The sequence below is a fragment of the Pituophis catenifer genome, unplaced genomic scaffold, assembly GCF_029215685.1.
Source record: "Pituophis catenifer annectens isolate HBS135680 unplaced genomic scaffold, rPitCat1.0.hap2 SCAF_4, whole genome shotgun sequence".
In the NCBI taxonomy this organism is placed as follows: Eukaryota; Metazoa; Chordata; class Lepidosauria; order Squamata; family Colubridae; genus Pituophis; species Pituophis catenifer.
The window spans coordinates 36,445,779-36,460,622 of record NW_027256884.1 but is presented as its reverse complement, the minus strand read 5'-3'; the positions used below and the strand labels follow the sequence as shown (position 1 = coordinate 36,460,622).

The 14,844-nt window shown below is 36.0% G+C and overlaps 1 protein-coding gene across 1 annotated transcript in view; it reads left to right on the top strand.

The window, feature by feature from the left end:
• Window positions 1-14,844, top strand: part of NPAS2 (neuronal PAS domain protein 2) — a 30,022-nt gene that overhangs the window by 14,040 nt on the left and 1,138 nt on the right. The window contains exons 11-17 of the mRNA XM_070942890.1: window positions 679-760; window positions 1,911-2,049; window positions 3,750-3,844; window positions 6,614-6,760; window positions 8,721-8,908; window positions 10,416-10,505; window positions 12,580-12,757. Coding sequence (XP_070798991.1) covers window positions 679-760; window positions 1,911-2,049; window positions 3,750-3,844; window positions 6,614-6,760; window positions 8,721-8,908; window positions 10,416-10,505; window positions 12,580-12,757 — 919 coding nt within the window. The remainder of the gene's footprint in view (window positions 1-678; window positions 761-1,910; window positions 2,050-3,749; window positions 3,845-6,613; window positions 6,761-8,720; window positions 8,909-10,415; window positions 10,506-12,579; window positions 12,758-14,844) is intronic.

Sequence of the window (14,844 nt, the reverse complement as noted above, 5' to 3'; positions counted from 1 at the left end):
AGTGGTATAGTGACTACTTCTTAAATCTATGAAATTTTAAAGTATTTTATCAGAATCTTTTAAAGTTCTGAGAATAGGCAGAGAAATGATTATTAGGAATGTAACAAATTGTGTCTTTTCAGTGTCCTGGTAAAATAGCTAGATGAAGATAATCTTGTTGATTGCATTGAGTGTGGTGTGACACTCAAAATAACACCTGGGTTGGCTCAAAATAGGGAGTAAAAATAGGAATTCTAATGTTTATTACGAACTGAGCATAGTGACATGTTAACGTCACAATCAAAATCTCAAAGTTAAATCTTACTGTACACTGTTTGAAGCTAGTTTATATAATACATTTTGGAACAGCTTGCTGTAGAAATATGACCAATGACGGCAGAAAGCAACCCTTATCATCAAATTTTATCTATTAGTTATATGTTCTTTGTCTGAAGCCTAGTCCTATGAAGGTATATGCTATGATTAGAAACAATATTTTCTTTTTATTTTGCATATATGGATAACCTTATTGTAGATATAAAATGTAATCCATTATACATGTTTGAATTAGATAAACTTCATGTTTTAATTACATAATACATTCAGGTTTCATGTAATAAATAATTAATTACATGCATTAGAGCTTGAAAATGATAGAATGGATATAATTCTCCACGGAAAATTATAATGTTCAATCAGTTATGCAGATGTTCGAGTGGAAAGGCAGCAAAATCTGACTTTAGAAGATGCATCTACAGATATCATCTCTTCGGTATTAAAGGTATAATAGAATGCCTACATTTTTCTATTTTTTTTTCATCAGCAGTTATAAAGTATTTGGACTGGATTAATGTGAATTTATGTACACACACATGCAGTCAAAATTTTTCTCCAATGTTTTGGCCCAAATGTTTTTGATTTTAACTCAAATTTTAGATAGTTTTTGAATTATATTGTATTATATTGGGTGGTGGGATGAATCAGCGATTAAGATGCTAGGCTTGTTGGCTGGAAAGCGCTTGCATGATGGGGTGAGCACCTGTTTTTGCCTAGCTCTTGCCTACCTAGCAGTTAGAAAGCATGCAAATGCGAGTAGATAAATAGGTACTGCTTTGGTGGAGAGGAAACAGTGCTCCGCAACATCATGCTGGCTACATGACTGGGAAAAAGTCTTCTGACAGCACTAGCTCATGACCTCCAAATGGAGATGAGTGCTGCTGCCTATACTTGACAATGACTAGTGGAATTAAATCCGCAGGGACAACTTCCCTTTCTTGTATTACATTATCTAGAGAAAAATCAGAGCAATGAATGAAGTTACATTTTGACTGCAGCTAGAGTGCTACATAATTTAGTTAATATACAGGTGGAGTACTGTTGTGGAAGACAGTGGGAAGGAAGTGCAGAAGGTGGTTAGTGGGTGTGAGAAGATCTTAACTCTAACTCTACTCTAAGCTTTGGGCAGGAAATGCTTTAAAGCACAGTGACCCTGCCTTAATCGGTCTGCCTAGGAATTTACAGTTTTCAAAATTATATTTTTATTCCTGAAAAGTGAAAAAAATGCTTTTCTGAAATTCATGTGGTTCTTTCATCCTGGGTTTGCCAACCAATCTGGGGCTTGACTACTGTATCTTGCAGTGACTTATGTGTATTTTGGTACATACCCATAGTGTATACATCTTTTTTATTTTGAAGAAGCATGTTGCAATATAATATTTACAATGCAAAGGGAGGATAAATTCTGGGGTCACTCTTGTTTGTGTTCACGGGACATCTGGAGCTCCATATGCACTTCTCAAAGATTACAGAAATGTTGTATTCAAAAGTGTGTGTGGCTAATACTTTCTTCCCTTGTACATTCTTTCACAGTTTTTCTGTCTACATTTGTACTTAGCAAAATATAATATAAATATTTTTGCTTTATTTTCAAGGACAATGTTTCAGATTTGAATCCTCAACAGCATTTTAAATCACTTCAATTAGACACAGCAATACTCAACAGCCAGATATTTTCTGTGTCTTCTCATGGTTTACACAAATCTTTGCCTTCATCCTTGCCTGAAATGGCATGTAAGTTATGGTTTTTCTCAAAATACTAATTTGGAGTGAAGAACTGAAATGTATTATTTGACCCAGTATAGGATAAATTATAAAGATTATAATATAATTTGTATAAAAGAAAATTGAAAGATTAAACTAATATAATATAATGGGGATCATGAGGATTTTTAAAGTTATTATTTTATATAACATTGACTACCACTGACCATCATAGTGTCACATCAAATCTACTCCTGGTAATAATCACTTGGCCCTTATGATTAGATTGCCTGTCTATCACCTATATTCAGCTACATTGCTTCCATAAAGCCATCTAGTAAATTGGGTTGAGGTGAGGTTTGAACCGAGTCAACAGTACAGATTGAAATATTTGGATGAACAGTATCCCTCAGAATGTTGCTTCAATAAATGGTAACTTATTTGCATTGTAAAGCTATGATAGTATAGTGGTAGAAAAATGAATAGTCATACCATGTAAAACGTTTGGTTTAAATATTTTAAGTTGAACAATGTTACAAAAGTTTGGACTACAGTTTTTTTAAATTTATCTTACCCCAAACGCCCTCCAAAAGAAAGTTAAATGAAAAGACCCCAAACACACAAGAAGATATTTTATTCTATTGTAACTAAAAATATGATAATAAACACTCAGGCCCTGCCTGTGATATTATTACAACTGTCTTTCTTTCTAACTCTATCTTCTGTAACAATTGGTGAAAATTCAAAAATCCACCCTTGCTTTCACATTTATTTAGAACTTTGCAGATAAATGAATCCAAAGCTATAAATAAATAAAGCAAAATAATGAATAAGGCTTCAAGCTAGTTCTTAGAGATTTACAAAGTAACCTTAAGCTACTTATCCAACAGGCCTTAAAGAAGTACTATTTTAAAATATCTGTTATTTTTAAAAGGCCATGCAAGTTGCTGGACCATTAAAGTAATAGGTATACAGAAGCTGCTTTTTAGAGACAAAGGTTTCAAAAGTGGCCCTGTCTATTAAATTCAGGCCTTGAGGTGAGATGGATGGCAAATAAATCTAATAAATAAATAAATTTATAAATAAATAAATAATAATGGCCATGTTAAGTAATCCAGAATCACTTGGTTAAGTTACACAGTTATAGAAATTGAATGAATTGATGATTTATTTATTATTTATTAATGAATGAATTATAGTAATACTGCTTCATGGTGCTTTACAGCACTCTCTGGGTGATTTAAAAATGTCAGCCCCTAACAATCTGGGTTCTCATTTCACTGACCTCATAAAGATGGAAGGTGAGTCAATTTGAACTGGTCAGGATTGAATTGATGGATGTGAACAGAGTTACTGTAGCTTAGAATACTTCATTCTAACTGCACACTTTCAGTTCTGTTGTGACTGTATGTCTTCTCACCCAGCAGTGAACAATAAGAAGTACATCCTTATTCTCAGTTCAGCATAAAACCATAAATATATTTTTAAAAGCAAATGGCATGGATTATCCTGTGATAACTTCCTTAATGCATTTTGCTACACAAGATATTTTTTTAAAAAAAATACAGGCAGGACCAAGGAGGGGGAATGAAGTTAGGGATGATTCAATCAGATTGCTTGAGCAATGTGGTCTATTTGCTGTATAGCTGGCTATGTAAGGGATGTAGATGTATGTAAAAGCGTGAAATATTGTCATTTAATAATGATTTTACTATAAATATATCATACAGCCACAATAACAAAGCCTATCCTGGAGTCTTCCGCATTGCAAATATCACAGCAGAATTTACCAAAACAGAGATGTAACCTACCTGCTACAGCTCAAGTAAGACTTAATAATAAATGTATATATTTCTGTTGACATTTTAGGATATATTTTTAGTTTACATAGGAAGACAAATCTGCTCCAAACAAGGAGGAAGCATAAAATTTATGTGAAATTTTTATTTTTAATTGAATTTGCAAGATTATGATTACAGTTTTATTCACACTGGCAAGAAGTAATTCTCTGAGTGTGCCCTACCCTTTAAACCAACTCATTTTGCTACATCTAGGAGTTTTATTTTCCATTGGTTTTCCCAGTGCTAAATGGATAGAAAAATCTGGACATCAGTATCTCTGCTGCTAACACTATGTAATGGAACTCATGAACACAAAGTGAACAATTAGAAAAATGTATAAAAGCAGTAACAATGACAAAAGTACTTGGGCTCTTTTTAATTCTTAATGTTCAATGAAGTCCAAATTGTATTACATTTTATAATTTTATTATATGGGAGTGGGGAGATAATTTAGTTGACTGACCTAAGTTTTAAAAGGAACACAGAACTTAGTTCTACTTTCAAGAAAAAGGAATAAAGCTTACTTGTCCATATTTCAGTATTAAATATTATTTTTCAAAGAAGGAAGGCTCTCCAACCTGAAAAAAAATCATTCAAAAGCTGAAATGTATCTTCAGTTAAGACATTTAATAATAAATAATAAAAGTGGAATAAAAATAAATATATTACATAACAACATTCAGATAGTCCTCAATTTTTGACTGCAATCGAGGCCCAGACCTTCCATTGCTAAGCATGGTGGTTAAGTGAGTCGCACCCCATTTTACAACCTTTTTGCCATGGTTGCTAAGTAAATTGCTGCAGTTAAGTCAATCATGTGGTTGTTAAGTGAATCCAGCTTCCCCCATTGACTTTGCTTGTCAGAAACTGGCTGGGAAAGTCACAAATGTCAATCACATGACCCCGGGACACCACAACTGTTGTAAATACATCCTAGTTGCCAAGCCCCTGAATTTTGATCACATCACCATAGGGATGCTGCAGTTGTTGTGTGAGGACCAGTTGTAAATCATTTTTTTCAGTGCCAGGGTAATGTCAAACAGTCACTAAACGAATGAATGAAGGCAAATATATGTGTCCCAGGATAATGTTGCAGGATCCAATCTGGGTCTTCACTAGGATCAGAGGTTTTGTCTCCCGAGCTTTCAAGAAGTTTCCTGAAGATGGGCTCCTGCATGAGTCTGAAAGCTCAGAAGACATAGCCTCTGGTCCTGGTGAAGACCCAGATTGGATCCTGTAACTAAACAAATGGTTGTAAATTGAGCACTGCCTGAATTTCTGGGGAAAATCTCTTAAGAAGCCAAGGTATATTGAAAATGTCTGCATTTTATTATAAAAGAGAAAGGTTAATTGGTCAATTATGAATTCAAATATATTGCTTCCCCGATACAGGTAATCCTTATTTGGTGACCACAATTGCAACCAGAGATTCAGTCTTAAGTGAAATGGTCATCAAGTGAAATTGCGACTGGGGTTATGATCTTTAAGCTTTCCTTTGTTTTACAGACCTGCAGTGGTTGTAAATGCAAGGATTCATTGCAAAGCTACTTTTTCATCACTGTTATAAATATGAATGTTCGCTGCACAAAACTATCTATCTGTACTGTGCATATGAGTTATCTAGGACAGATACCCCAGCAGTCTCAAACTGAAATCACTATAAGCGCTATAATGAAGGGCAGCTTGACGGCTCTAATACAGGTAGTCCTCGACTTACAACAGTTCGTTAGTGACCATTCAAAGTTAAAACAGCACTGACAAAAGTGACTTATGACTGTTTTTCATACTTTTTGACCATTGCAGCACATTCCCCTTGGTCACGTGATTGAAATTCGGACGCTTGGCAACCAGTTCAGATTTTTGACGGTTGCAGTGTCCCAGGGTCATGTGATCTTTTGTGACCTTTTGTGACCTTCTGACAAGCAAAGTCAATGGGGAAGCCAGATTCACTTAACAACTATGTCACTAACCTAATGACTGCAGTGATCCACTTAACAACCGTGGCAAGAAATGTCATAAAATGAGGCAAAGTTCACTTAACAAACATCTTATTTGCAACAGAAATTTTGGGTTCAATTGTGGTCGTATGTTGGGGACCACTGTACATGGGAAGCCCATATATGTTAACATAAATGTGTCTAGCAGCCAAAGGTACAAAATATTATTAGCACTGCAACATGCCATACCAAACATCAATTTATCATTTAAAAAAAAAAAGCCATTCTAAAACCGACCCAACTTTCCATGCCAGAAATAGGAAGTTGAATGGTGCTGGCAACAGAAATCTCAATGTAGACCAGTGTTTCTTAATCTTGACAGCTCTAAATTAGGTGGACTTCAGGCTGGGGAATTCTGGGAGTTGATGTCGATTCAACTCAAGATTGAAACCCTGATGTTGATCCAGGAGTGCTAAAATGCCCTGCCCTGCTCTGCTGTGCCCTGTCCATGTAACAGATGGGGTATCATTCTCTACCCCAGCTGTAACAAGGCAAGACTATGGAGACAAGTTGGGCTCCAACAACATGCTAATGCAGGGCTGAGTTTGGAGCCTAGCTGTCCTTTGAGCACAAGGAGAACACTCTATGCAGCTGAGCTTGATAAACACAGGCCCATGCTGGCTCATTCCTTTCCAAGAGGTACTTTAAGTGTCCAAAAAATGACCAGAGGGGGATGCATGTTTGAGATCCACAGTTTTCACGATATTGACCAAACCTAGTAAAAAGAGACTCAGAAAATTTTATTTCTTGCTTAAGCTCCCTGCCCAGTTAACTATGTTCCAAACCATCAAGAACCAACTTGAGCAGCGGACTCGTGTACTGCAAGCCAACATTCAGTGGCAGCAAGAAGAGCTGCAGAAAATCCAAGAACAGCTCTGCATGGTACAAGATTCTAGTATACAGGTAAGCAGAACACCCCAAAGTATGTAATATTTAAACGAATTATTTTATCCAGCAAGTTGCAATTACTGAATTGAAAATATGCAGAATACAATACTTATCATGAGATTATTTGATGGATCGACACATACACAAACACACAGACATACACACATATACACACATGTGTGTGTATGTATGTATATGTATATGTATGTATGTATGTATGTATGTATGTATGTATGTATGTATGTCTTTGGTTATTCGGGTTTTCTCCCGCGTAAAATTGGAGGTGTCTTGGCAACGATTGACTTTAAAAAGACCAGAACTATCGCCAAAACTGAACACTTTAACAACAGAATAATCAGAGAAGCCATCGAGATAGAAAAATGTCCACACAGTATGAATAAACGAGATGATACCTCCCGCCTACCAGCCATTTGGAAACCCGCCCTTATTGACAAACGAGTCCCTAATACAAAGAATGACACCAGACCCACACTCACGAAAACCACACAGGATGTCATCACCACACATCCACGCAAAAGACAAGCCCACACCGATGAGGCACAACCACAAACCAGAAGCCAGACCACAGCTGCATCTTTAGCCACTTTAAACCCCTCCAATCCATACATGAAGCAAACTGACACCCACCATGAAGATGTGGCATGACCACGAACATGAAGCCAAACCACAGCAATGCAGCTCACCAGCTCAAATCCCCCTGCTACTCAGACGAACCCGAGCACAACCAAGCCCCCACCTAAACAGAACACACACCCATCCAATCAGAGCACAGCCAACCCCCCATCCAATCAGAGCACAGCCAAATCCCAACCAATCAAAACACACCTCCACCCAATCAGAACACAGCCAAGCTTCCACCCAATCAGTTCACACCCCCACTGGCAGTTAAAAGGAAGAAACAGCTGCAATCACACACATTGCTCTTGGAAGCACGAAGCCGAAGACACCAGCCTGAAGATGACGAATGAGACTTCATCGAAACGTTGCCAAGACACCTCCAATTTTACGCGGCAGAAAACCCGAATAACCAAAGACCTACATACAAACACCCACGAAAACCTCAGAAAACATATATATATATATATACACATACATATATATACATACATACATACATACATACATACATACATACATACATTGTTTATATATATTATTTATAATTTCAGGGAAGTAATATTTACTGATAAATTTCTAATAAAGCCTATATATTTTATCACATCTTGAATATTCTGTTACATTGGTTCCTATAATAGTCTAATGTTTGATCTTAAAGATTTTTGCATGCATAGTTATGCACAAAGGGTCTTTATCCCAGGGCTATCTAGAGCTTCACTTTACTAGAGATTTGCAATTTCTTAATTATGAATTATTCATCTTATCTGTTTTAGAATAAATAGAAAAGGATTCATAATAGAGAACAATATATTTGAATTTAAACCAGAACTTGATTTAGAATACGAGATTTCATATGTTCTCAAGAGAAAATCCTTTGTTCTAGCCTCAGATGTCCAATAATGCAATTTCCCATGCAATTCTAGTACTTAATTTGATAATAATATGAAAACTGCTGCTAAATACTAGATTAGGTTTGCTATTTATTTATTTAAGAAAATGTATATGTAAGAACAGCAACCCTGAGGCATTTATCAAAACTTGGTACCATGACTTCTGCTGTGATCATGAAACCTGACCTTGACTCAGTGGCACATGACTCTGGGATGGAAATTGAAAGTCTGAAGTTCCCACAGTTTTGCAGGTATGTGAAGATTTCACTCCCCCCCCCACCCATCTCCTTTATTCAGCAATCAAACAGGCAGGTTAGCTCAGAATAAGCTCTATGCTTCTAGGCTTTTCTCAGCATGAAGGAGAAATCAAAATATGTCAATTCCTCAAAATAACAAAAGGTTTTGGCAGAGCCACTGCACCTTATGATTACTTTAAACTGTTCTAGGATAAGAAATCTGTGAGAACCTCAGAAGAGATTCAAGATAGTTGTCATTCTTCTGGCAATTTAACATCACCCTTGAGCAATACTTCTGTGCTGTCACCATCTTTGGCTATAGCACCATCTCCTGCTATTTCACAGGATAGCAGCCTTCAGCACAGCCTTACAGATCTGGGCCATGATCGACAACTAAGGTAAAAGAATTGCAATAAGCTTGTGGCTTTCTTTTTTTAAGACTAATATCCATCTTTATTTGCAATAGTATAGTTACAAATTTTATGAGAGGTTTAGATTATTACTGTAACAGACATATAGACGTACATGCATAACCTACCCTGCAATGCTATTACAAAGGTATATATTTTTAAAAAGGTATGCCACAGGTAAAAATCATAAATATGTAGAAAGTTATATTCTTTCATCAGGAAGATGGTTTTTAAAATAAAAACAATAAAAACTAAGAACAACTAATATTTAGAATGAAAAAAGAAAGAAGGAAGAAAAGAGCAAAGACAAAAATGCAAAAGATGTGAATTTTAAAAATCTGCTGAATTATTATATGTAATTGAGTCCAAAATTTTCTTTTTACTTTAGACTTTTTACATGTCTACCAAGCATTTAAAGTGTCCCTTCTTTTTGATTACATTTCCAACATATGTTTAAGAAAACGTTATAGTTTTTCTGGTGACATATACCAAAGTTATGTCAGAAAATTTAATATATATAAAGAAACTCAGAAATATATTTTCTATTTTTGATTTATAAGTTGACATTAGCAACTCATCTAATTTTTATATGGAAAATACATTATTTTACATTCCTTTAAATTCATTTTAGAGTGTCCCCTAATAAATAATTCAAATACAGATAGAGATGCATTTTTTTAAAAAAAGAATAACTGTATGATATAGAAATAGAAAAAAAATCTGCCTAAAATATAATGTGAATTGTATTTTAGTTGCTTCACAGTGCACAAAACAATGCTTCCCAATGCACAACAGCAAAACAATATGCATACAAATATATATACATACATACACAAAGAGAACCAACCCATTTTTGAAATTCTGAGAGTTGCATCTTGCTTGCAATGATGTGATCGCATTTTGGCCGTTTGGCAACTGGCTTGCATTTATGGCTGTTTGCAGTATCCCATAGTTGTGTGACCATGATTTTTGGCATTTTTTGCTGGTATTTGACATTTACTTTCAGTTTCTGGCAAAAAAAAAAAGTGCATTGTGAAAAATGACTGCTGCAAAAAAAGATCATAAACCGGGCACAGACATGTAGTGACCTACTTAATCACCACAATTCTGGGCTCCATTATGGTTGTAAATCGAGGATTCTCTGCAGTAGTGGGTTTCAATTTAGTGTGCTATCGGTTTGCTTCTGCGCGTGTGCATGATACTTCTGCACATGCGCAGAAGCATCTGGGTGGGTGGGTGGAGCCTCCCACCACCGCTGCTACCATTTCGCCAATCTGGGGTGAACCGGTAGCAACCCACCACTGACTCTCTGTAATAGAATGATTCACAGTGCTGTTTCACATGACTGCATAATGTTCAGATATTAACCTTCTGACCTTCTAATATGCAAATCCCTCCCTCCCTCCCTCCTTCCTTCTTTCCTTCCTTCTTTCCTTCCTCTGTTCAATTTATTTGTTCTGACATTAAATATGTTCTTTAATTTCTGGTTGTCTAGACTGCTACTTAGTCAACCTGTTCAGCCAATGGTGCCTGGATCCTGTCATGCAAGGATAGCAGATGTTGATGCAGCTGGACACAGCGAAAAGTATGTCTCCTGAAACTGTTGGTGGGGAAGTTTCAAAATGTATGAGAAAAACAGCATTCACCATTAAATCATGAATCTACATATAATTTAGTGGTGCTACATGGATTAAGCAAACAGTAATTACGGAACAACAGTTTTAGTCCTTATGCAGTCCCTGCTATACATTAAACATACAAGGGGTCCTTGTTATCCATGGTTGTGTGTATGTGTGTCCACTGTTGCTAAAAAGACAGCAGACCTCAGAATCCAAAGGAAGCATTTAATGGGTCTGCAATTTTGGAGTTAGAATTTTGTTTTTATATGCTTGTGCAAAATGCTGACAGGTTTTTCCTTATGCTTAAAATGTATTTTTCTTGTCTTGATAAAAGTGGTTTTGTTATCAGTGCTTGCTCACTGGACTGTAACCTCCATGAATAATAAGAGAGCTGTTTGTCAATATTTCCGGAAGTAGTTTATCATTACACTCTTCTTCCTAGGATTGAGAAAGAGTGACTGGTCCATAAGATTTCATGCCTATGGGAGGACCAAATCTCACAGTCTCCTGGTTTCTACAGTTATGGTCCACTTCATGGCAGGGGTGAAATCTAAAATTCGTTACTACCAGTTCTGCGGGCGTGGCTTGGTGGGGTAGGGGTAATGTGACTGGGTGGGCATGGCCAACTTTTTTAAAAGCATTTTTTCTACAACCTTAAGTGGTTGCAGAAAAAAATGCTTTTAGAAGCCTCTGACGATCAGGCAAGTCAACTGGGATCGCCAGAGGCTTTTAAAGGCATTTTTTTCCCTACAACCTCTTCGGCTGAAGAGGTTGCAGAAAAAAATGCTTTTAGAAGCCTCTGACGATCAGGCAAGTCAGCGGGGATCACCAGAGGCTTTTAAAGGCATTTTTTTTCCTACAACCTCTTCGGCCGAAGGGGTTGTAGAAAAAAAATGCTTTGAAAAGCCTCTGACGATCCCAGCTGAGCTGCGCGATCATCAGAGGCTTTTTTTTTTTACTTTTAAAAGCATTTTTTCGGCCGAAGAGGTTGTAGAAAAAATGTTTTTAAAAATAAAAAAAAAACAGCCTCTGATGATCGCGCGGCTCAGCTGGGCATGGGGGAGGGGCGCAGGAATTTTTGCTACCGGTTCTCCGAACCACCCACTGCCATCGCTACCAGATTGCGCAATCCGGTCCGAACCGGGAGCATTTCACCCCTGCTTCATGGTCTTTGTCACATGATGAATGGATCTGGGAGGCAGGGCTGAGATGGTTGTTATGAATTCACATTTTAGTGAAATTTTTAAAAAGTTGAGGTCCACGTTTGGGCAGAACAATATATCCAGGCAAGGTGTAAATTCTAATAGAACAAAATCAAGACCATTAAAGATTAGATTCATAATGATGAAGCTCATGGTCCAGGAGAGCTTCAAGTAAAACTGCTACAGTTATCCAGCAAGTGCAAATATTGCTTAGCAACAGGCTTATCAAATTTAGCCACCAATTAGGAACTGAAACCTTTGTACAGCTTTCATATAGCAGTCATGTCTGTAATAATATCTGAACAGCATATGGCTTTCTCACAACTGGAAGTTTATGTAGAAAACATGGGCTTCATAGAACGTATTATCCAGGATATAGTAATATCTATGGTAAACTTCTGGAAAAAATAGTTCTCTCCTACTGATATATCCTCAACAACTCTTCTTTAGTCATTTTTGAAGATGTTTTTCATTAATTTTCTTTGTAATGCCCAATTTCTAATTTAAATACTAAACCATAGTTTCCAACTCTTCTATCTCTGAATGGAAGAACTAGTTGTCATTTTACTAGCACCAAAACAAAAGTATCATAACCGTTAAATCAATTTCTGACTTCACAACATTGCTGTCATCCCTCTTAGCTTCTGTCATGCTGGGAGACCTATCGAAAGAATTTTAGATACACAGACTCTTCATGAAGGGTAGAAACGAATAGGGTTCATTGCTTAATGCTTCATATTTTTATCTGTTGTTCCTAACATATAATCAATAAAATTTAGATTTTGCTGTACGGGTTTTTTTTTTTAACTGAAAATCGCAAGACTGTTTCTTTTCATAGGTATTTTCAAAAAATACAAACTTGCCAAGGTTTGGAAGCACAAACTTCCAGCAACGGTACACCAGTGGTGCTTATGAGACAACCAGGATTGCACCCAGGATTCTCTGGAGTATCACCATCTCAACCCTCATCTTTGCAATCTATGCATCAACATCTTCCACAGCAATGCTACCTTCAGGTTGGCTGGAACAAATATATTTTAATGTAAATCTGACTTGAATGTCCTTTTAGCTGGAGGGGCAACAGAAACCTCTTTTAAGAAAAAGTAATAATGTTTCTTCATTGTTCTTTATATAGCAATGAAGGGAATTTCTTTTTCAGTTGCAAAAATTGATCTTGGCCATTAGCAATAGCACTTAGACTTATATACCGCTTCACAGTGCTTTACAGTCTTCTCTAAGCAGTTTACAGAGTCAGTTTATTGCCCCCAGCAATCTGGGTTCTCATCTTACCGACCTCAAAAGGATGGAAGGCTGAATCAACCTTGAGCCTGGTGAGATTCGAAATGCTGGCAATCAGCAGTCAGCAGAATTAGCCCGCAATACTGCATTCCAACCAACTGTGCCACCACAGCTCTAATTATTTATTAGTTACTGACTTTGTTACTGATATTAGATTAGTTTCTGACATCTGTCAGTACATAGATATTTTGGGGGCATGTTCCTACTGTACAGGAAGTCCTTGACTTGCAACAGTTCATTTAGTGACTGTTCAAAGTGACAACAGCACTGAAAAAAGTGATTTATGACTGTTGACCAAAAGTAACACACTTCTGACCATTGTAGCATTCCCATGATCACATGATCAAAATTCAGACGCTTGGCAACTGACTCATTTATGACGGTTGCTGTGTGCCAGGGTCATGTGATCCCCTTTTGTGAACTTCTGACAAGCAAAGTCAATGGGGAAGCCAGATTCACTTAATTGTGTTACTAACTTAATAACTGCAGTGATTCACTTAACAACTGTGAGAAGAAAGGTTATAAAATGGGGCAAAATTCACTTAACAAATGTTTCATTTAGCCACAGAAATTTTGGGCTCCATTGTGACGTAAATCAAGGACTATCTGTATATGCAGGAAAAGCATCCTATCTTTTTAAAATAATTCCTATAGCTGACTTATTGCATATACCATTTTTTGAGTTATATATCTATTTTATACCATATTGAATCCCAAGTTTTATTTATATTTATTGTCATTTGATTTGATATTATGCCTGACTGCATTTAGGGCCTTTCTTGACCTACTGTATATCTTTTTTAGTAAGGTACAAATGGAGTTTTTTATTGCATCAACACAATCTCATTTAAATTAGTCTTTCATATTAATCTTTAAACTATCTCCATCAATAATGTATTCCAATTGCTATATTGTGATGTTTGCATTCAGAAGGATCCTTTCTTTGTTCAACATATTACTATAGGTGCCGATTCTATTGTAATCAAAATATTTCTTATCTTCAGATAAAATAAGAGACATGTAGAAAAATTCATAACCAATGCCTGTACTATAATATTCGTAATGACTGCCAGCCAGAATCCTCAATATATTGCAGTAACTTTGAATCATATTAAAACTTTCTAAAATTTAAGTATTGTTTCATCAAAATGTTAACAAAATGTTCAGATAATTCTGCATCTGTATGCAGTTTAAATGATAAAGGAACTCAACCGTCCCATAAATAACTCTTCATCAATCAACTAAGCAAAGTTTTCTTATCAAACAAAAATGAACAGAAATCAAAAATCTTAAGTTTCTGAAGAATAATCCATACACTTACTATCTATATTCCCTAATACAATCTTTCTACTAAAGCTATCTAATTTTGTAGTCTATCATACAAGAAGGATTATTTGGATTGTTTTTTGATAAAACAACAGTATGGTATATCTACAGAAAGGTTACATCATCCAAAGGACATCTGCAAAAGCCCTTTGAGCAAAATTATTAAGAGTGTAATTCGTGAACTTACTCTTTCACATATGCATATAGCTTTTTGTTATGTTTATAGGAGATATAGGAGTTGTTTTCCATTCTTATTGATTGATGCAAGAATTAAAAAAACCCGCTTAGGTAACTTACTCTAATTAAAGTTTTTTTTTTTATATTAATATGTATTTTATTTTCTGAGTTCCTGCTGTTTAAACTCTCTTTCCTTATATTTAAAGATTTCAACTGATTTAAAATAGTTTCATTTTGAAGTACATTTACTTACAGTATTCTTCTAATAGCTCAAAATTTTAGCATGAGAGCAAAAAGAAGA